The sequence below is a fragment of the Columba livia genome, chromosome 2 (genome assembly GCF_036013475.1).
Source record: "Columba livia isolate bColLiv1 breed racing homer chromosome 2, bColLiv1.pat.W.v2, whole genome shotgun sequence".
In the NCBI taxonomy this organism is placed as follows: domain Eukaryota; kingdom Metazoa; phylum Chordata; class Aves; order Columbiformes; family Columbidae; genus Columba; species Columba livia.
In genome coordinates, this window is record NC_088603.1 from 126,845,138 (window position 1) to 126,867,739 (window position 22,602).

General features: G+C 38.9%; 1 protein-coding gene across 5 annotated transcripts in view; it reads left to right on the forward strand.

The window, feature by feature from the left end:
• The window catches only part of PREX2 (phosphatidylinositol-3,4,5-trisphosphate dependent Rac exchange factor 2), a 177,790-nt gene that overhangs the window by 45,572 nt on the left and 109,616 nt on the right, over positions 1-22,602 (forward strand). For all 5 annotated transcript variants that reach the window (XM_065053725.1, XM_065053728.1, XM_065053726.1 and 2 more), the window contains 7 exons: positions 3,546-3,617; positions 3,692-3,814; positions 5,698-5,802; positions 8,516-8,617; positions 10,362-10,523; positions 18,718-18,851; positions 20,614-20,717. In XM_065053725.1, the coding sequence (XP_064909797.1) occupies positions 3,546-3,617; positions 3,692-3,814; positions 5,698-5,802; positions 8,516-8,617; positions 10,362-10,523; positions 18,718-18,851; positions 20,614-20,717 (802 nt within the window). The remainder of the gene's footprint in view (positions 1-3,545; positions 3,618-3,691; positions 3,815-5,697; positions 5,803-8,515; positions 8,618-10,361; positions 10,524-18,717; positions 18,852-20,613; positions 20,718-22,602) is intronic.

Below are 22,602 nucleotides of genomic sequence, written 5' to 3' on the forward strand. Positions count from 1 at the left end.
AGGTCATAATTTGGAAAATTATGTGATGTTTATATGGCTTTACTGATGCTTCAGAAAAATAAGAATTGAAGGTAATAGAAAAGAAACTCAAGAATCCACTTAAAAAGCTTTGAGGAAGTTGAGGATCGCCATCCAGGTGACAAAGGTCTGGAATCCCAGAGTGCAGAGAGATAACGTTTTACTCTCGATGCTTGATGTGCTGAGAAACATCTACATTAATGTAGATGAAACTTGAAATAACCCCTGCGAGACATTCAGGATACTCCAGGAACCAAAGCTGAGTCATGTTTTACTGACATGTGTGCATGATAGATGAAGTTGCTTTAGGTTTGAGCTGATTCTTTACTTTGGAGTTTTTTTGTGTTTGTTTTTCCCTCAGTCCAGGAGCAGGGCTTATTGAGCTGTGTCCTTGCAGTTTGTAATGCTTTGCTCCTTTGTGCAGTGTGGTGCTCAGTAATGAGTCTGGACTTCGAGCAGAAGACTTGAAGTTATGGTAGAATTTTTAGAAACCACTCAGTGCTATTTCAGGGGAACTTCTGACTTTTTTTTTTTTTTTTGGTGTTGTCTGGTTCTTTAGTGAATCCTAAATTGGCTGAGGTGTCCATTTTGCTTTTCTTTCATTTTTTTACAGATGTGTTTTTCTACCGTTAGTTTATGCAGTGTACCTTCGAAAGCTTCAATAAACTGTTTTCTGTTAGCTCAGTAGCTGTCAAGTCCCGAGTACTTTCTGAGCATTCTTATATATTTTCCTTTTAAGGTCTGATATTTCTGTGTTGGGATCTTCCTTAAAGCTGTGCCTACAAATTGCTTGCTTTTCCTTTGTTTACTGATTTTGAAGAACTGTTCTTGCTTGTCCTCAATTGATGTTCAATTGATATTTGGAGTCTCTTGAATAGTCATCTCTGTTTCAGGCCTACTGTATATTCATTCAAATTCAGAGACATTTATCCTTCCATAGTCACAGTGCTGGATTAAAGTTATTTTACACTGTAACAAAAGCAATTACTTGTCCATCCTCCTGCCTGATGATAGCTGTCTGTTCTACTTGGCACAGTCCCAGAGCAGACGTGTGTATGGAATCAGTGGTGTCTCTGTGTCAGGAAGGGAGTTGATGGGGGCATTTGCATCATGGAAACCTGGGTTTCATCTTTGCTTTGCATTGCTCACACCACACTGGGTGAACTCCACCAAGGATGGGTCTTGGTGGCAGGCGGATGGAGGTAGACAGCCTCATCCCTACCTGCGCTCCCGTGAATTATCTTACACCACTCTTCTAGAAATGAGAGATTATTACAATTATTTTGGTGTTTGTGGCTTCATAGTTCTCACGTGTAAGTGCCCTGAAATACTCAAACGGTCACATTAATTGATTAGTGGGACATAGCATTATGTGGGGTTTTGTTTGTTTGTTTGTTTGTTTGTTTGTTTGTTTTTATTTCTTTCCAGAAAGGAAATATGTGTTTAGGGACAACAGATGGCAAATCTTTAGGAAAAACTGGTAGTGACTACACTACCCTTGCAATATGAGTACAGCAACATGACATGGTTTGGCTTGCCTTGCACCAAGTTGCTGGAAGGGGCTGAAGGCATCCTGGGTCTCCCTGCCTTTGTCAGTGACCTGTGCCTTGGTTCTGTGAGAGCTGGGATTTTCCTGGGCTCGGTTTCTGATAACCTCTGCAGATGTGGGCTCTGGGGCAGTGCTGCTTGGACAACTCTGTTTACTGCAGCTGATGTATACTCCTCTTGACCTCATGACTCTTGGCTGATGCCTTGAATCACTTGAGAATAACCACTGCCCCGAGCTCCCAGATTGCGCTCAGCTTCGCCTTCAGCCAAATGAACATTCACCTTCCTTCACAGTTCCAGGAAATGAAGATCTTCTGGGATAACATGAGTGTGGACAAGCAGTATGTTTGGTCTGTGGGGAAATAATGGGAACAGAGATTACAGATAGCAAAAACAAGCATGAGCTTCAGAGGTAGTTCTTGTGTGTTTTGTTTTGGTTTGGTTTTTTGTTCCTCTCAGTTCTAAAGTATATTTAATACTGTTGGCTGATTTAGTGAAAACTTTCAAAAATTAATTTAGTCACACAGTTAAACAGGCTTTCTCACTCTTGGTGGGATTGGTTGTACACCGTACAAGCAATGGACACAGCAAATTTGCCATAACCCCTGGGGATATTTGTAGCAAGGAAGGATAGAAAGGGCTGTTGTCCACCAGCAGCAAACTGCTGCAAATGAATTAATGACATTTTTTACCACCAATAAAACATTAGAAAGAAAGCACAGATAGGGAACAGAGGGGTTTAAAGAAGTAGAAAATCTACATCACTGTAGAGAGTTATATAAAACATACAATATGCTGGAAATATTCCAAACTTGGTTCTGTTTATGTCCTGAATAACTAGATTTGTCTCTTCAGTAATAAATGTGTAATGCCAGTTACATAGCTTGCTTTAACAGAGAAAAGATCACTGCACTTGGGAAGGAAAATGTTTAAGTCCCAGCAGAGAGAAAAAAAGGGATGCTGTGACTGCTGTCCTTCCACACAGGGGTTATTTATTGCCTCTTTTATGGAATTTGCACCACGCCAGAATTTAGATGAGTTCGTGTACAGTGTACAATGCACAATGACTTGGAGCTAAATGGTTAGGAAAGACATGACATTTGTGCACTTGTGGTGCCAGTTTTTAATGACTAAAGAATCTGAGTGTCTGTGTGAAGAATTGTCAGTGCAAGATTTTAGTCTGCCATCTGTAGAAATTTTCAGAACGTACCCAAGTCTTTGTAGTGGAATTAATTCATAAAAATTAATTATACCCTTTGTACCTGAAATGTGATTTATGTCTTTTGGAATGATTTACTGTACCTGTCTTCTTGCTGTTTCCAGTTCTTGAATGTTAAATATATGAAAACTTACTCCTGTGGTATTTCATTTGTGGGATTACTGTCTTCTCATTCGATCCCCAAGAATGTGTTTTTTTGCAAGGGAAGAGTGAACATTTTTATTAAGCAAAACCAGGTGCAGCTGACTGTTGTTTGAGCCAATTTACTTACAATGGATTTGATTATTAATACATCAAAAATCTTACTCGTGGTTACTGTGGTAAAAGTTACATTTCATAATAGTATCTCCTGACTACTTTTAATTTAGAAATTAGTGGCTTATTTTGGTTTGTCTTGTAGTCAGTTTGTAAAGTGCTAGAGTGATATTTTGAAAATGACTCATTTTGCTCTTGCTTGAGAACATTATGAGTGCAAGGTAGAAGTGGTACTTCAGAGAAGGTTCAGTTTCTCAGCTTCATTAATATTTCACTGTTTAACTCTTTTTAACACTATGTGGATAGGGTTTTATATCATGTTAGGATAACAGGACTACTGAGTTTTTTGTAAATAAAATACTTCCTTAGATTCCAGATAATATGCTGATGTGACTCTATATCCAAAGCATAAGAAATTTAGGAAACGAATTATAAGTGCAAAATGCCGAAAGTTGTTCAAGTCTTCCTGAAATAACTTTTTCCTTATTTGTCTTTTTTCATGCAGGCTTTCCTTCACCGAATGATCCAATGGGCTACAGCCAAAGTGGATAAAAATGTCACAGAAGAGACAGTTAAGGTTGGTCTCCTAATTGCATATTTCTTCTGTTTCGTATCTGATGTTTTATTTATGTATGTTTTATTCTTTTGCAGATGTTGTTTTCAAATATTGAAGATATTCTTGCAGTTCACAAAAACTTTCTGTCCCTGGTGGAGGAATGCTTACAGCCAGAACCTAATGCGCAGCATGAAGTTGGAACCTGCTTTCTTCATTATGTATGCTAGCTCTTATTATAGCCTTATTTCACTTTTTTCCTTTTATGAATTACTGTCATTGTGATGAGTGTATATAGTCATGACGACAAAATACAACTTGATTGCTTAATGTTGAGCACTTTGAGGTCATCTCTTGGTTACTGTTATTAAAAAAAAAAAAGGCGGGGGGAGGGCAGGGAGAGGAAAATGAAGAAAGAACATATCAAATTAGCAAACTTTTGTTGTTTCATCAATTTTGTATTCACCAAATTAGCCCATGCTGTCAAACTGAGCCCTGCAGAGTGGGTGAGGCTGGTGCCTATACCTGAGATGGTGGTACGATAATCAGGGTTGCGTGAAGCCAGAAAAATAATAATTTGCTTTATTTTTATTTCCTCTTGATACTAGGCAAAAAATGTGAATATTTAACAAAGAATTGCATATTCTGGGTAAAATATCTCCATGGTTCTGGAGTGTGAAGATATTTTACTTCTCACAACTGCAGTGCCTCCACGAGTATGTTTGTATGTCCTGTAGTAATGGTTTTATAGGAGTATTATTTTTCCTGTTGGAGCAAAACAAGGATGTCAGTGTTACAGAGGTCTGCAAAATCAACACAAGTTAGTTTGCTTTCGGTTGTAGGCCTAACAAAAAGTCTATGTTTCATCATTCTCTCTGGTTAGAGTCTCATTTATTTGCTACATCTTTGTTTATTTGTTTTGGGAGAAGAAAATTACTAGAGGTTCATGGAAACATTTTACAGAAGTTCAGTAACATTAATTTTTGACTGTGCAGAAGTATGGCTCATATTTGCAAACAAGTGTTTGCAGACAAAATAGGTAATGATGTCAGCAAATAACCCATTCATGCATTTTCTTCCTGATTTTTTTAATTCTGTGTTTTGTGATAGTACAGCCTCTGAAATTATTCAGCAAAACATTACAAAGTTCAACAAGGGAAATGTAAGGTCTTGCACCTGGGAAAACATAATGCAGGAGTGCTGCATAGGCTGGAACCTACCCAGCTGGGGAGCAGCTCTGTGGAAAGGGACCTGAGGTCCTGGTGGGCAACAAGCTCAGTATGAGTGACCAGTGTGCTGCAGTGGCAAAGAAAGGCAACGGGATGCTGGGCTGCATCAACAAGGGCATCACCAGCAGAGACAAAGAAGTCATTATCCTGCTCTACTCAGTGCTTGTCAGGCCACACCTGGAATACTGTGTTCAGGTTTGGTCCTTGCTGTACAAAAAAGATGTGGACAGGCTGGAGAGGGTCCAGAGAAGAGCCACAAAGATGATCAAAGAACTGGACAGCCTCCACATAAGGAAAGGCTGAGAGAACTGAGTTTGTTCAGCCTTGAGAAAAGGTGGTTTAGGGGAGACCTCATCACCGTGTTCCGGTATTTAAAGGGTGGCCACAGAGAATATGGAGACTCTCTTTTTTACAAGGAGTCACATGGGAAAGACGAGTGGTAATGGATACAGGTTACTTCTGGGGAGATTCCGATTGGACACAAGAGGGAAATTTTTCACAATGAGAACAATCAGCCATTGGAATAATCTCCCCAAGGAAGTGGTGGATTCATCAGCATTGGACACTTTTAAGATTCAGCTGGACAGGGTACTGGGCCATCTTGTCTAGACGGTGCTTTTGCCAAGAAATGCTGGACCAGATGATCCTTGAGGTCCCTTCCAACCTGGCGTTCTATGATTGAAATGCCCAAGTGATGCTTCCAAACTCTTCATAATTCTAATTTAAAGCTGGACCTCAAATAGTAAATGGAGGAGGAAGAGCTGACTTTCCTATATTAGCTATTCAGCTTTGAAAAGGGTTAATTCCATGTTTTATTAATTAAAAAAAAAATCAAAATGGCAAGTGAAAAACAATGTATTTCTTTGTTTCTGCAGAAAGAGAAATTCCGTATCTATGATGAATACTGCAGTAACCACGAGAAGGCACAGAAAGTTCTGCTTGACCTTAACAAAATAAGAACAGTGCGGGCGTTTCTTTTGGTAAATAAACTTTGAACTACTGTTCTAACTTTTTTTTTTTTTCCCACTGGATAGTGAATTGTTAGCACTATTACCTCCACCATGTGCAAGTGGTTAGTAGGCAGTTTCAGCTGGGGGTGGTGTTTCCAGAGGAAGGGGTTGTGTTTATCACACTTTCACTGCTGCACGTGGAACTGTGCATAATACGGCATTAGTGCATGTGCCTTGAGCTTGCTGGCCAAGAGGCAAAGGCGTAAATCCAGCCGTGTCTGTAGAAATGAAAAAGAGTAGGGTGAGATATATAAGGAGGGGCAGAGAAAGGAAGCTTAAGGGCTCGTCACAACTTCTGAAGAGAAGGTCCACGTTCTGGTACTGTAGTCACAGCTGCACCAGGGAGAAAAATGTTTTGCTATGGATCATGGAGTAGCCATCCTGATGTTAGACGCTGACTTAATCTGGGGTCAAAAGAAACAGCTACATAATTCGTTTTTCACTTTATAAGACAAATAAAGAGGGGTTTTAAAATGTTAAGTATGACAGTTTTCATGATTTTCCCACAGCAAGACCAGTTTCCATGTAAATACTGAGTTTCGTAATAGCTGACACTGGTTGCTAAAAGGATTCAGTATGGAATGATTGTTGTATTTTCCTTCATGGGGTCTGTGAGAATAAGGTCAGCTTTGACATGGGGGGCCTTATTGGAACTTAAATGCTGGAGAAGGTACCCTCAGATATGATATCCGATTTCAGACTGAGCAGAACTCATTATTGCATTTTAGGACTCGAGAGTAAAGCATCACAGATGTGATTAAAAAAAATTATGCCAGTGCTGTCACTATCACAGGTTTTATTTAGTTTTATTAATTATTTTTAGCATCGAGTAGGCTTTCATTACTGCTGTTGACAAAGTCCTTAATGAAATTGTCCTATTGCAGCTCATTACATTTTTGTAAGATACTGGGTCTGACTCCCTTCCTAACTGCATTTACTTACAGCCACGTTAATGAGCAGTATGGGAATTTCCTCATTGTAGGGGGTACTGGGTGACATGAAGTGCCATCTCCCTTCTTGCTAAGAGCCTCTTATTCAGCAGTGTTCCATTCATATTTAAAAGCAGCTTCAAGGTTGACCTGTTTTTCCTTAGCAGTTGACACAGTATCCTTCACCTTGTCCCAGGTTGAGGACCTTTCCCCACATGGTTCTTGTATTTGGAGCAGCATGGCCAGACTCAAGAAGACAGGGTGAATGCTGACTACAGAGACAAAAAGCAAAATACTTTGAGAAAGATTGCAAAGAACTTGTTTTGTGAGAAAGGAAGACAAGCTGTAGTTGTGGCAGTTCATGGTGTGTCAGTGTCATGTACTTGGGGTGCATGCGCAGGACTCTCACATTTGCTTTGGGTTCCTCCTAGAGTCAGGACCTGTCTGTAGAATAAGTGGCAACAGTCTAACCTAGAGAACAGGAGGTCTGACTATGCAATTCAGAAGTACAATTGAGATGTGATTATCTGTAAATAATCAGGAGCTGAAACCAGACCTTGGAGCCTTTAAATATAGAGACAGTCATTGTATAAACCTGTAGTCTGCGTTGCCGTTATCCTGCTCAGTCTTTATCAGTTAAGCTTTTTTGTTGGAAGGTTAAGTGAGATTCCTTTGGATAAAGGATCCTTTAGGACAAGACAGAAGTTGGTTAACCATGAAGTACAAAGCAGAGACTTGAGCGTGGGTGTAGAGATCCCTCTGGCAGTGCTGGTGTTGGGGTATGTGAGTTGTGATTTATGTGCTGAGCCGAACAACCACCCAGTTGTGGAGCCTCTGTTCCATCAACAACATGTCAGCATCCAGATTTGTGGCCTGTGTCAACATACCATCTGGCTGCGTTAAACTACTTTTGTTTAGTGTTCTCAGTTTAGACATCTTGCTCTTTGAAGCGGTAGATTATCTCATATCATTGCATCACAATTCCTTCTGATCTCTCAAAAAAATAAATTCCGTCATCACTTTAGGTCTCCATGTACTTACACTTGAATTCCAGCAATTTCAAATGTTTGCTGTAGTGTCCCTTGCATTCTTCATTATCTCAAATGGCCCTTATCCTTTTCTCTCTTGCAGATGCTTTTTCATGGATGCTTCCACCCAATATCTCATTCTTTGCTTCCATAGTTGCATGTCTTGCAAAACTTCAATATTCTTTAGCTCACGACTGAGGATATTTTATTCATTGCACACTGTATTTAAATATAGAAGTATGTAAACAGAAGGCCTTTCTTGGTGTGTGTATTAGATGGCCATATTAAAACTATTCAAAACATCTTTGGTACTACATATTGTCACGAACAGACCTTTTGGAACAAACAGCACCTATAGCAGTGGCCCTGAATTGATTTTATTTTTGTTCACTGAAGTGCAAAAGCATATTTTTAGCATTTTATTTACATTATTTCATTTTTAAACTTTAAAAAAGACAACTCTTTAATGGGATGAAGAGGATACCCACGCCTGCATAACACCACTGAAGCTTCCACGTCATATATGATAGTGAATGTACCTGCCTGTCCGTGTGTTCAGGCCTGTTCTTTAGACACTCCTGCAAACCTCCCTCATCACATAGTTAGCATACGTATCTAGTTTATGTACAGCTTAGCCAATATTGCTGCATGCATGTGCCCTTGTCTTTATTTATGATGATTTTATTGGGATTTTTGTATTAATTTCTGAAACTGTTCCCAATCTAGAATTGCATGCTCCTTGGAGGACGCAAGAACACAGATGTACCATTGGAGGGTTATCTAGTAACGCCAATACAGAGAATATGCAAGTATCCCCTTCTTTTGAAGGTACTTATACTTTATACTTCTATATAAAACTGGTTGCTAAGTGTAATTCCAAACTGCAGGAACAATCTCTCTAGACAGTGAATAATCTCTTTATTAGATACTGGACCCAGACTTGCTCTCGTTAAAGCCAATGGCAAGTCTTCTGACATCAGTATTAAAAGGACTGAGAAGTTTGGCTGGGGAAAGATGATTAGCTCCCTTCCGCATCTAGTTCTAAGGTTGCCTCTCCATTGTTGAACAGAAGGAAGCAATTTGAGGGAGTTTAATGAGACTGATTTCAACTGGATTTGACCATGTCCTTGCTTAAAATGCTTGGGGTAGCAGGGTTTGTTAGTGACATGCTTTAATGATTCTCACTTACCATCACCAAACTGCAAATTAAAAATGTTTATGGAAATGATTTGTAAGAAAAACTGTAGAGTAACAGTAAGATGCTGTAGGTGGTTCTATGCACATATATATGTTTATTCTTATCTTACTGTTACAACTTTTTAAATTAAGTTTTATGTGCTGATAAACATTTGATATTCAAACCTCTGAGTTACTGACATTTTTTGCATGTTAGGAAATCAAATAATACAATCATCAGGAAAGTAAACATTTAAAACAAATTTATGTTTAACAAAGTAAGGTTTAATATTGTTAATTGTTTCAAACTGTGAGAGAAAAGCCAGGGCAGATTCTGCTCTAGAAGCTACTTGAAACCTGATTATTGGACAATGTTTTTCACCACCCATGTGTGAGTTTAGGTCTGAAACACTGCCAGTTATGAAGCATATGCATCTCATTGCACTGACAAAAATCTTAAAGTGAAGATGCTAAAATAAACGTTTTTAAAACAAGTTAAAGAACATAATAACTGCAATGAGGTTTGAGTCATCCCCAGATATCTGTGGTTTTACAGTTTCTTTGGCCTATTTTAACATTATTTTTGTCTTCTATTTTTTGAGTGAAGGCTCTACAGACAAAACAAGGGAAAATGACTAATGAATTACTTCATGGATACATTTATATTAATCTATTTATGTTAAATTTAAGTACAGGGTGTGGTGTCAGCAGGGTTAGGGCTCCAGGAGGAACGTACCCATCCCTCAGTCAGGGTATGCACTGAAGGCTGTCTGTAGTCTGTCCAGCTGTAAATGGGGAGGTGGTGGTTTGAGTTGGGAAATCTCAGATGAATACTGGCAACTCCCCTTTTGTTTTTTGGTATGGCTGCCATTACCAGTAACCACCTGAAATCAGTGAGTCACCTAAGCTATTGTTCAGTGCTCTGGTGTTTTGCACTTGATTAAACAATAGTGTGGAGCTAAAGGAACATGGGGTTTGCCCTGAGTTGCAGGAAAGGCAGGTGTTAATTTTGACGTCAGTAAACTTAACATTTTTAAGCAGAATTGTTATCTTTGCTATTGAACAGTTCCATCCTGTGGAATATAAAAAAACAACAACAACCATCAAAAAACCAAAACCCGACAAACATAGTTGAGGGGAGAAAGTAGCTGAAATGCAAACTTATTCATAAGTAGTAATTACTTTTATTGTTAGTAATTCATTTCTCCGAGTTGTAGTGTCCTAATAGGACACAGTGCTGGAGGGTTTGTTACTTTTCCACCCAGTAAAAGAGAAGTCTGGCTACTTTTTGATTTTTGGATCCTACTCAATTTAAGCCTCCCGTAATTTACATTTAGAGATCAAAGACAGGTTTCTCTTTTTTTATTTTTTTTTTTTTTTTCTAATGTCTAAATAGGAGTTACTGAAGCGGACTCCAAAGAAGCACAGTGACTATGCGGCACTAATGGAAGCCCTCCAGGCCATGAAAGCTGTCTGTTCCAACATAAATGAAGCCAAGAGACAAATGGAAAAATTAGAGTTTTTGGAAGAATGGCAGTCTCATATTGAAGGATGGGAGGTACTGTCATAAGATTTGTTGCTTTCTTTATTGAGGAGAGAGTAACATTTTTGACAAGCATGTATTGCACTGTTTTTGTGATCCTGAGGGTACTGTCAGCTCCTCAGTTCTGTGAAATCACAGCTTTTATTTGGGATCTGCTCTGTAAATTAAGTGTTATCCATAATGGAGCATGGTTGTATAAAATAGCAGACTTCCAGGAAACAATGCAAATGTTCAGCTTTTGCCTTGAATAGTGATCATTTATATCAACACGTACGCGCACAGATACAGATCTGTAAATCCTCGTGGAACTGCTGCTCTCATTTAATTGCTGTCAATGACTGCCGAACAGCATTTTGCCTGATTATTGATTGAGCCCTGAGTCCATTAGTTTTTGTCAGCTCATAGGTAGTCGCTTACTATTGGCTGAGCTTAAAGTAAATATATTCAAAAGAATTTGTGTAAGACTATTTTTTTGTTGGTTTTCTTTTTTTTTTTTTTTCCCTTCATAGTTTGCAAATGGAGGAGCTCTAATGCTTTAGTTTTATGAAGTAACCATAGGTCTGTTCCTGAGTTAAATCTTCAGGAGTAACCAGAAGAGTCACCCTTTCCCCTAGATAACAACATGATGGAGAAGTTGTAGCACCAAAATCTTCCTTTTGTATTATTTTGAGCACTGTTTTATACAGAAAGGTGGATGTAGACACGTGTATCTTTAAATTGCCTTGGGTGTGAAAATGTCTGAGCTGCCCAGGCTGAGGTGGGAAGGAAACACATATGAAGTCCCAGTAAAAGAAATCTAAAGCAAGTAATATAAACTTTCTTTTTAATGAGTTTTGAATAGGATACACGGGTGGTTTTTTTAAGAGACAGATTTCAACGTGGAAGTAGTTTTTTGCTCTTTTGAATACTTTACTGAGATGCCGCTACTTCTGTTCCTGAGAGAGCTGCTTAAGAACTGGAAGAAGAGATTTTATCCCTTTAAGCTTTGTGGAAGGCTTGCTGACTGGAAAAGATAGCAAGAGAAATTTATTTTTTGCACGTTAGGCTGATAGACTGAGACCAATCTTTCAGCTATGTAGTGGGGAATTGCCTTTGTACAGTGTAGAGAAGATAAAAGTTTAGGGATGCTGATGGGACACTGAATTAGAGAAAGCTTTGAGATAGACCCACCTGAACTTTAACTGACAGTTGCCCAAGAAGTCTGACAACTAAAAATTAGAATATTGACTAGAAGAGTCGACTTTTAAATAGACATTCATAGTAATAGGTAACAGAGCAGAAACACAAAATAATTCATACACAGCTCTGTTTTCTCCCTGCGTCTCCTGCCTTTACCAGGCCTGCTGTTTGTTGAACCTGCTCTGTTTCTGCAGCAGAGGCTTCAGCCTCCCCCTGCCTTGCAGGAGGGTTCAGCAGAACAAGCCACTGTCTGAAAGGAGCATAAAAATCACACTGAACAAAGAACCTCCTGAGTACTGCTGGTGGCACTGCAGAATTGTTTCCAGTCTGCTCCACGTGAAGTCTCCTGATCTGCGGACTTGCGCAAACCTTTGGTTTGTTGTTAATGGAGTAGTGTGGGAAGATTTGGTTCATTCAAAACGTGGATTAAGCAACTAATTTTACTTTAATCAAAATTCTTCATGTTTTTTCAGTGCATTGTGGGACTTGAAATGTATCGCTTAAGGCATTTTTCCTTTTCCTGTGTAGCAGCATTTTCAGGAACTGCTCTTCCATTTCTGTAATTGGGGCAGGTATAATTTAGAGCAGAGAAATTCTCTTATGCCGGAGTTCAGGGCACTATAGTCTTCTCGTACATGACGGTCAAGATAACACATTCCACAGTAATTCTCTGTGCGTCAAGAAAAGGAGTTTCAGGCAGTACAAAAGCTATATAATTGCTGGTCTGTATTCAGACAAACCTTTCTGCATTTAGTTGTAATCTTCAATCTCAAAAAAAACCCTGCACCATTAAAGACAAATGACAGTGTGTACTCATTGCATGATACTGTTTGTAGGATTTTAAAAAATAAAAGACTGCTTAGATAAAGGAAACCTCTAAATTCAGAGGAGGTCTAGTTGACCTAACACTTTCCAAAAGAAGCAAGTATCTTAACAGCTGCTTGTGTAGACAGGAGAAAATAAGTTTCAATTTGCTTGAACTCGCTGTCATCAGCAATAACTTGGAAGGATTAGTATATGTGTATATTAAAATGCATTAGACATGCTTGTGCAATAACTACATGATAGAAGTAGTAGAAAGTTAAGTGCTTATGTTGCTGAATATTTTATGGCAAGGAAATTTGTTAAATAATTCTTATTGCCTATCACTGACATTACTCCTCTTATTTTCAACTTTTCAATTAAGTTTTCTACTGCAGTACAATGGTTAAAATTCTCCTCCTTGCTTGCAGTGCCCGAGTCTTATAAATATTTGCCAAATCCATCTTAATGAACACACTCACGTATAAAGTTCCATGCATTGTTAGTCATATAAGTTGTTGAAGAACTGACTGTTCTCAAACGTGTGACCGTGAAAATGGAATCCACTTTGCTGCATTAAGTTTCTTCCGAATTCTTAATATGACATACAGTAGTAAATATGTTTGCAGTTGCAAATATATTAATGAGCAAAGGTAACAAGGAAGGGTAACACTATGGAGAGAAACATGCGGAACAGACTTATTCTCTCTGTGCTCAGAATGTATTCTGTGAACCATAACACAGTAATTTCCTTCCAGCCTTGGGGTTTTGTCATTGTTGTTATGCCCCCAATTTAATTTTAGGATTTCACTTCTTCTTGAACTCTGAAATGGTGTAATTAATTGTCTTAAAATACCATGTTTTCAGTAGAGTTATGTGGCGTATATTGTACTTCAGCTGATCAGGTTTGTGATCATATGGCGACCACAGGGTGCCCAATCTGGCAAAATTGCGCATCTTTTTCAAACATAATGTATGATTAGTCTTTGAAATTGTAAGAACTCCAGAGCATATATAAGACCTAACAGTATTTTGGATGATACCCGACAACAATGCAAAAAATCTTTGAATACAATGTATGAGAGTGGATTTAATTAAATAAACATCTGGTTTTCTGAATCGCCTAAAAATAAAGAGACAAACTTGTTGGAGATTTCCTTCCAGAAGGAAATGCTTAGCACATTGCTTGGCCCCAACTAGAAGGAAAGGGAAAAAAATAAAGACTATTTTTAGAATCTGATCAAAGCATGGCTTGAATTCCGATACATAAGTGTCATAAAATGAAGCTTGTGTTTATTATGATAAAAATACAGATTCATGGAAAAATGGAACATCTGTTTCAAGAAATAAAATTTTGACTATAATGACTTTTTCACTTAATTTCCTAAGTGGTTTGATTTATTGGCCTGAATTCAGAACTTGTGTAGGTGGCTGTCTCAGCTGGAGAATGGCTCAGCAGCTGAAGGAGTCTGTCAGTAAAATTTGCGTGGATGTTTCAGTGAGAGAAGAAAAAATAAAATTGTATTATTTGTAAGCTGGAAACTGAACAAGCCCGTCTGAGTCACAGGCCAATGTAGTGTCATAGCGTGGGGATTATGTTACTTTCCATTCTGCCATTTCATCAAGTAGTACTTTAATAGAGATTCTGGTTCATACTCCAGGATTTTCATCGCTTTCCACTATTTTGTTTCCTGTGCCCATGTGCAAGTACTGAAGAGTAAGTTAATATCTGTAATTACTGACCTATCATAGAATATTAATAGTTTGGGTTGGAAGGGACCTTCACAGGTCACCTAGTCCAACCCCCCTGCAATGGGCAGTGACATCTTCAACTGCATCAGATTGCTCAGAGCCCCATCCAGCCTGGCCTTTCTCACTGTTAACGTGCTGGCTACTGAATCAGTATGGTCAGAACCTCCTCGTTTGACTGAAATTTGCCCAGAATATGTACATAAGTAGCTTTTGTAACAACTAAAACCAACAAATGCTGCTTTTCATCTCAAGGTGATATAGATATTTTTTTAATGTCAAAGGTGGGTATTCGTTAACTTAAGGATGAGGGGGATATTGTTTTCAATTTCTTGCATATGGTCTCTCTCCTTCCACTGCACTTTAAATGCATTTGTTTTGTGATATGGTCACGGTAGCTGACATTTCAGACCTCTTGCCTGAGCTATTGCCTTAGTGGGATGATAGGTGACTGACTGGCAACCAAAGTTTGCTAGAAGCCAGTTTTACCCAAATAACCTGCAGACTCTGAGGTCTTATGGGCTTTTAATTTCCACATTAGCTACCATGAAAAAAACCCACTGTCATTGGCCCCAGCGCTACCCACAGGAGAGGGCTGCTCTGTGTTAGAGGTCTGGAGTCTTCAATGACTCAGTAGGATAGATGAAGGAAAAACTAGTCTAGATTCACAGTATAAGCCTGCTTTGCAGGTCATTTTTTTTCCACTGAAGTCCTTTATATATTTTGTTGTAAGATGATTAAACCAGGCTTGTTTCTGCAATACATGGCATTTTCAAATTGACGTATTAGAAAAATGTTGGTTTCAGTGAAAATACCCCATCAGCTCTAATTGCAGGTACTTTAAATGTATAGAAGTATGAATTGTAGGATAGTAGTAGTGTTTCTATGTTTAGTTGAGCAACTATACAATCTTCCCTTGCAGGCACTGAGTATAAATATATGTATTCATGCAAGCTTCAAAACAGAAAATTACTTTTCAGGTTCAAGTTGCTTATATCTGAGATTTCCCTGGTAGTTTCGATTCAAACATTTAATGAAAACATGTTTGTGTCAGAAGATTTTGGTAATATTTATTCCAAAAGTATTGCTTGTGGGTAGTGTAGATCAGTTTTAGCTGTGCAGTAGATAATCTCACCTGCTTCTGGGACAAGGGTGACCTCTCATCTGTTACTGCAGCATCAAACGAGAGGAGCATCTCAGAGCTGGATAAATGAATTATCCTACTGGACTGGATATCACCTGTAGCTTGGTGGTCTGCTCTAAACCCATGTGGACGTTCAAGGTGTAGCCACATCTTTCATGAAAATGTTACAGTTGTCAGTCCTCCTTTGAATTGCATGGTGGGTATGGCAGTGCTTGTAGGTTAGGGGTTGACCTGCTGGAAAGCAGCAGTGCAGACAAGGGCCTGGGATTTATGGTTGACAACAGGTTGACCACGAGTCAGCAATGTGCTCTTGTGGCCAAGAAGGGCAATGATATCCTGGGGTGCATTAGGAAGTGTGACCAGCAGGTTGAGGGGGGTTATCCTCTCCCTCTACTCTGCCCAGGTGAGGCTACATCTGGAGTGCTGTGTCCTGTTCTGGGCTCCCCAGTTTAAGAAGGACAAGAAATTACTGGAGGGGGTCCAGCAGCGGGCTGCAAAGATGATCAAGGGCCTAGAGCACTTTTCTTATGAGAAGAGACTGAGAGAGCTGGGCCTGTTCATTCTGGAGAAGAGAAGGCTGAGAGGCAATCTCATCAATAAGTATCTGAAGGGTGAGCGTCAAGAGGATGGGACCAGACTCCTTTCAGTGGTGCCCAACGATAGGATGAGGGGCAATGGGCACAGGCTGAAGCACAGGAGGTTCCGTCTGAATGAGGAGAAACGTCTTTACCTTGAGGGTGCCAGAGCACTGGAACAGGCTGCCCAGAGAGGCTGTGGAGTCTCCTCTGGAGACATTCAGAACCTGCCAGGACGCCTTCCTGTGCTATCTGCTCTAGGGGAGCTTGAGCAGGTCGGTTGGACTAGATGATCTCCAGAGGTCTCTTCCAACCCCAACCATTCTGTGATTGAGAGCTCACCCCAGGCATAGGGACAGCAGTGCTTTCACATAAAATGCCTTCCTCTTTTCTCCCTTTCACTTCCATGTCCACCCCAAGTCCGGGAACAGGCTGACCCTAACAGCACTACATAGGCAAGGGGGTGGGCAGGGGCTTTTTCTGCACTAGCAGCGTTACATAGGACAGCCAGATGTGACTTCTTATCCTGTTATGTTATTCCCTTGGACTTCAGCAAATAAAACAACAATAACAAAATTCACTGACCTGCGGCCACGCCAGCATGGGTTATGATCTTGTCAAAAGGTATCCAATAGGTAAAGTTAATGCTGTTCAGTATTTGGATGGGAGGTCTGTAGGGGAAAAAAGTATCTCTGGGGTGTTTTTTTCATCATCCAGCAGTTTATATTAGAAAAGGAGGAAAATGAAGGGGAAAACAATAATAAAGCACAGTAGCGTGATACAGATAATACTCGCTGGCATATTGTAATGTTGAACTTGAATCATTAAGGAGGTGAGTCTTGATAATTCACGTAGCCCAAATTATATACATTTAAAATACGTTTAAAATATGGTATTTTGTGACATGATGCTGGTACAGGAGCAGATCTTGCTAGTACGGTTGTGTAAAGGATATATTTTTCTAGAAATAAAAACAGACAAAATGTTTTTATAAGACCGTTTCTCTGAAAAAATACACCCTTTGTAGAAAGCTGAAACTGCTGATACAGTTTTGAAGCCTTAAGCTGAAATATTTTAGCTTCCCTACCAAAAAAATTTCTAGCAAAGCTGAAGTTCTCTGTAAAAACAAACAAACTTCAAGAAAAATCCAGCCTTTTAAAATGCAAGTTATTGTAAGCAAATTTACCCTTTTCAATGCACAAAAGCGAAGAAACTGAATGGAAAGGAGTGACCTGCTTTTCTGTAGTTGTGGTCAGCAAGCTTCAAGTGCAGCCCTAATTTATGCTTAATTTATAATGCTGTGTGTGCTTTTAAGGGAATTCAGTGTTTGGTTTCAAATAAAACTGTTAAATTTGTGTGCCAGCTTCTGGTGCTGATGCTGTCTTAAGAAAGGCAGTATGGTATAGTGGCTATAGATGACATTCATTTTGGGCTCATTTGAACCTAAATGGGAACACAAGTGGTTAGTGCTGATACTGAAGCTGCTTTATTTGGAGACCCGAATTATGTTGCAGTGTGATGGTGCAATCTCTCTTATCGTCTCTGTAAACAGTCTGCATTCTCTTTACAACTGTCTGAGCTATTGCCCAATATTCGGGGTTGTGACGTACAAAGGATGAAGGGTAAGATGAAGAGCAGAACCCATGATTGCTTTTTGACTCTTAATTGGATGCATTTTTCTTCGGGCTACTGTGGTTATATCAAGCAGAGGAAGTAACTACAGCTATTGCAGGCGTAAGTCATTCATAACATCTGCAGATGAAAGGAAAGTCCTGGCTTCTGCAGGTTTCCAAGCTGACTGTTGACTGCCTCTGGTTAGGAAGCTCCTGGAGCTCTGGGTGCAGCCAGCACACAGAATTATCCACAGGATTGTGTGTCTGGATGTGTATAGTGCACGGACAGGAGCTCTGTCCCACAGGAGCAGGGATTTTCAGAATGGCAAAATACACCTCTGAATTCAAGGCAGAGTTCCTTGAGAGGTAAACTTCTCTTGATAAGGCATAGAAATGCCAGGATTTCTTCACAGAAATATTTTGGGCAAAAAGTCTTTTGTTAAAGTTGCTTCTTTTACATTAACCTTTATGAAAATGCCTGCCTCTTTTCACATGAAAGAATGATCTGCCTGAAGCGAAAATGAGCCATGGGAAGTTTCATCCCACACATTTCAAGCTTAGGAAAAATCTCATGTCTTCAGAGTATGTTAAGAAGTATACTGAACAGTTGTAGTTGTATGAGCCACTATTTACTTTGCCTGAATTTTAAATCTTGCTGTTTTTCAGTTTTGTGTTAAGCTTAATTTAGTGTAGAAGTGTATACTCTTGATGATGTTCAAGTTCCAGATAACTTCAGTTTGCAAATTCATTTTAATATAGATTATATCTGTAAATCCCCATTTTCTGACACTTCTGACTAAATAGTGAAGTTACTGAGGAAAAGAGTAACTGTATAAAGTTGGCCTAATTTTTCAGGAGACGTCTTATGCACAGATGTAATATAATTTGTGATTAACCTTTATCCATTCAAATAACCCCAGTTAATGGCAATGAAATGAATATAAAGCTGGTGTTAAGCATTGAGTAAACATTAGATAGTATTATTTAATTATAATGTAATAATTACCATGAGTTTGATTTTTGCTGTTGCCGGAAGATCATTACGGTTCTGAATTTGTATAAGAAACTTCTCCTTAATTGATGCAGACTCTTTCAGTTCTCACAGAAAAAAATAAAATATATATATATTTCTTTACAATTAATTTTAGGGGTCCAACATCACAGACACGTGCACAGAAATGCTCCGAAGTGGACTACTACTGAAAATTTCAGCAGGAAATATCCAAGAGAGGATATTTTTTCTTTTTGATAACCTTTTGGTCTACTGCAAAAAAAAGCACAGGTAAATGATTAGTTTATACTTCAGAATATAATCTGTTTTTTCTCACAGTAGAGCTAATTCTCTGTATGCTGTTTCATAACAATATCTGAACAACACCTAAGTGTTTGCTGCAGTTAATTGCAATATAAAAGTTAGCATTTTTAGAGGAGACCTATCATCCAACGAGAAATGAATTTAATTCAAACACTGGAAAAAAAAATTTATGTGAGAAAGAATCTGTTTTGTCAGTCTTCCACAACAGGTTATATGTGATGCTATCACCCTTTTCTAGGAATAGTAAACAAACTGAATTTTTAGTTCAAACAAATTGATATTGTAGCTTATGTTTATAAAATTAGTCTCTACAGATTGAAGAGTTTCAAGCCTTGTATTTCTAATCAGGGAAAACAGCCAGAAAGCTGCTGCTTGCAAGGAGCAATTCCTTAGTTCTGCGAAAAGCTTCTGCAGTTAACGTCTGGTGCTTTTATGCATCTAAAAAATAAGTGTTCGCCTACATATAGACTTCCCTCTTGAAACTGCTTGAGTTTGTGTCTTCGATGTGGAAACTGTTATTGAGTAGCCACTGAATATATATTACTGGATAGATTAATCAAATGTATTGATTATATACTAGCAAGATACTTTGGGTATTGATTGGTAAGTAGGTAAAGAGTGTGTTGCTCACTGGAGGTTTGTATTTTGGGAATTTTACAAAAATTTTCATATTTTTATGGTATAAGGTATTTTATGTAATTTTTAAGCATCCTTTTGCTGCTGAGTTGTATAAACATGGATTGCTACATTTGGGTGCATAGGTACAAAGGTTGCTGGAGTTATTGGATTTACCTCACTTGAGAGAGAAAAAGCATGATACTGAACCTTTATGCTTACTGCTGTTTTGTATTTTCTTAAAAAATATTGTTCAGTTTCTGAATAAGGAGCTTAGAGTTACTTGTTAGACAGTAATGACTGAGAGGCAGGTGATTTTCTGAAACTAGTACCTCTCTGGAATGAGTGGAGGTCAGAATTCAGATGATCGTTAGTTCTCAGGAACTGGCCTTTGTTTGGTATATGGTATTAGTTATCATTATAGGGCAGAATGGACAGAAAATGTTCCCCCTGGCTTATCTGAGGTGGGAAAAGCTGCCTAGAACTGGAATTCTTAAAAAGCCTTGACTTCTCTGGGAACAGAGTTATAGCAATGCAAAGTGCTTTGGACCATGTCACTGTGAAACTTTATAAAAATTTCAGCAATTCTTAATTATAATTCTTGGTTAACTCTTACGTGAGGAAGTAAATACGTCTTCATAGTTCTTCCGTGCATAAATCCCAATTATGAGGCTAATGTGTGTAGGTCAAGATTTATATCCAAAGTTGTTCTTATTTTATTTTTTCAGTCGTGCTATCCTTATGTTGAATTTCTTGACTGGCACATGGAGGCTTAAACCAGTTAGCAGGAAAGGTCCTCCCAGTGTGGTAATTCATCTTTAGTGCCAGGCAGCGGCGCAAAGTACCAGTGCTGGAACAGGGCATTTACAGAATGAGACTTCATATACTCTCACATCAACCAGCAATTCGCAGCTTACTCTTACCAGAGGTAGCACCTTTGTTTTAGCATCAGCAGTGTCCCATTCAGCAGTTGGTCTCCGCTGTTCAATTGAACAGGTACAAATGGGTTGTGGTCCTTACAGGAGTCTTTAAATGCTACGTGTACAGGCAGCATTGCAGAAACAGAGCAAAAGTGATGGGTGACCTGCTCCTCTGTTTTTTTTTTTCTTATCAGGCGACTGAAGAACAGCAAAGCATCTACAGATGGCCATCGTTACCTTTTTCGGGGCAGAATTAACACAGAAGTGATGGAAGTAGAGAATGTAGATGATGGAACAGGTGAGTATATTCGTGTTGCTCATTTACAGAGCAGTGTTTTCGAGGTGCTGGAATCAAATGCAGCTTCATGATTTCTTTGAGAATGGTGTGTGCTCCTTGTGCTTAGAGTAAGATGCCTCTTTAGAAGGACTGTCTGCTCATATGAAAGTTGGGCTTCTGTGACACGACATTGCTTTTGTACATTATTAGCTGGGCGGTCATAGATGACTAGTTTACACTAACATGAACATAATAATAAAATAAGGTGACATTTATTGCTCAACTGAAATTGTGTATTTAACTTCACTTTGCATCATTCCAGGACTCCTAAATAAAGTATCCCTAGGTACGTGATATATTTGTATTAATAAAAGCAAATAGAAGAGCTACCTCTGTTGGAGTAAAATCTCAAACACTATAAATACTGAAATTGTAACACAGCTTTTTAAGAAAAAGAAGTCGGTTTTTTTTTAACACCTTTAGGGATGTAATCCATATGATTACTTGAAATTTTGCTTACATTAGAAAGGTGAAAACCCGAAGTGTTTTTACAAATGTAAATTTTTTTGGGGGACCTTGAGTTTAACCCTTGAGCATAAAAATTATTTTTTCCTTACAATTAGTAGTTATTTTGGGCTTCTCAATGTAGAACTGAAAAACAAGTGATGGGAAACCTGCAGTGGATGGCATTGCAAATACGTAGGTCTGGAGGCAATTTCTGAAAGTTACGTATTACTTCTCTTGATTTTAAAATAACATTAGCTTTGCCCTGCGTCTATGACGGACTAGTTCTGTGTGCCACAGTATAAAAAGGATATAAAGCTACTGGAGAGTGTCCAGAGGAGGGCTACAAAGTTGGTGAAGGGTTTGGAGGAGGAGCCATATGAGGAGTGGCTAAAGTCACTTGGTTTGTTCAGCCTGGAGAAGAGGAGACCGAGGGAGACCTCATCGTGGTCAACGGCTTCCTCACAAGGGGAGGAGATGATCTCTTCTCTTTAGTGACCGATGGCAGAACCAGAGGGAATGGCAGAAAGATGAGCCAGGGGAGGTTTAGGTTGGACATAGGAAAAGGTTCTTCACCCAGAGGGTGGTGGAGCACTGGAACAGGCTCTCCAGGGTGGTGTCATGGCCCCAAGCATGACGATGTTCAAGGAGAGACTGGACAACGTCCTCAGACACATGGTGTGAACTGTGGGGTTATCCTGTGCAGGGACAGGAGTTGGACTTGATGGTCTTTGTGGGTCCCTTCCAACTCAGGCCATTCTATGATTCCAAGCATATTTTAATATACTTCTTTCTAAAATTTAGCATTAACAACAAGGATTGTACAGCTTAAGGAAGCTTCATAGAAGTCCTTCACAGAAGTTAAATATTTCTTAAAAATTAAGATTTTTTTTTTCCTAAACTTGAGTTCCTTGTTTTTGAAATAGTTTGTTCACTTCTTGTGCTACTGGGTAGACTTGGAGAACAATTTGACCGTTCTTATTGCAACAAACTAGTTTATTGGAAGGCTTTTTGTCTTTCCTCTATCTCTTCTTTAAAAGGCTTTCAACCTCTTGTCATGGGTCGTATTTTCCAAGTTTTTATTATTTTTTGTGTCCTTTGTTTCTTTTTTTTTTTTTTTTTTGTTTCTTTGTTTTTTGTTTTTTAAACTTGTTTGAATCTTTTGTATTATGAGGTGTCCAGAGCTGAAACATCACAGGTACCAAGTAGCACATAATAATTACTGTATTGCTGCATGTGGGATGTCTGTTACTAATCTCAGGACTGTTTGGCTTTTCTGAGAACATTATTTCTCTTTTAGTTTGTGTTCTAGAATACCACACCAGATCACTTTGTGCAGTACTGGTGACTCTCCCATTATATCTTACAGTGTGTCAATGTCTAAGGATAGGAGCTAATAATT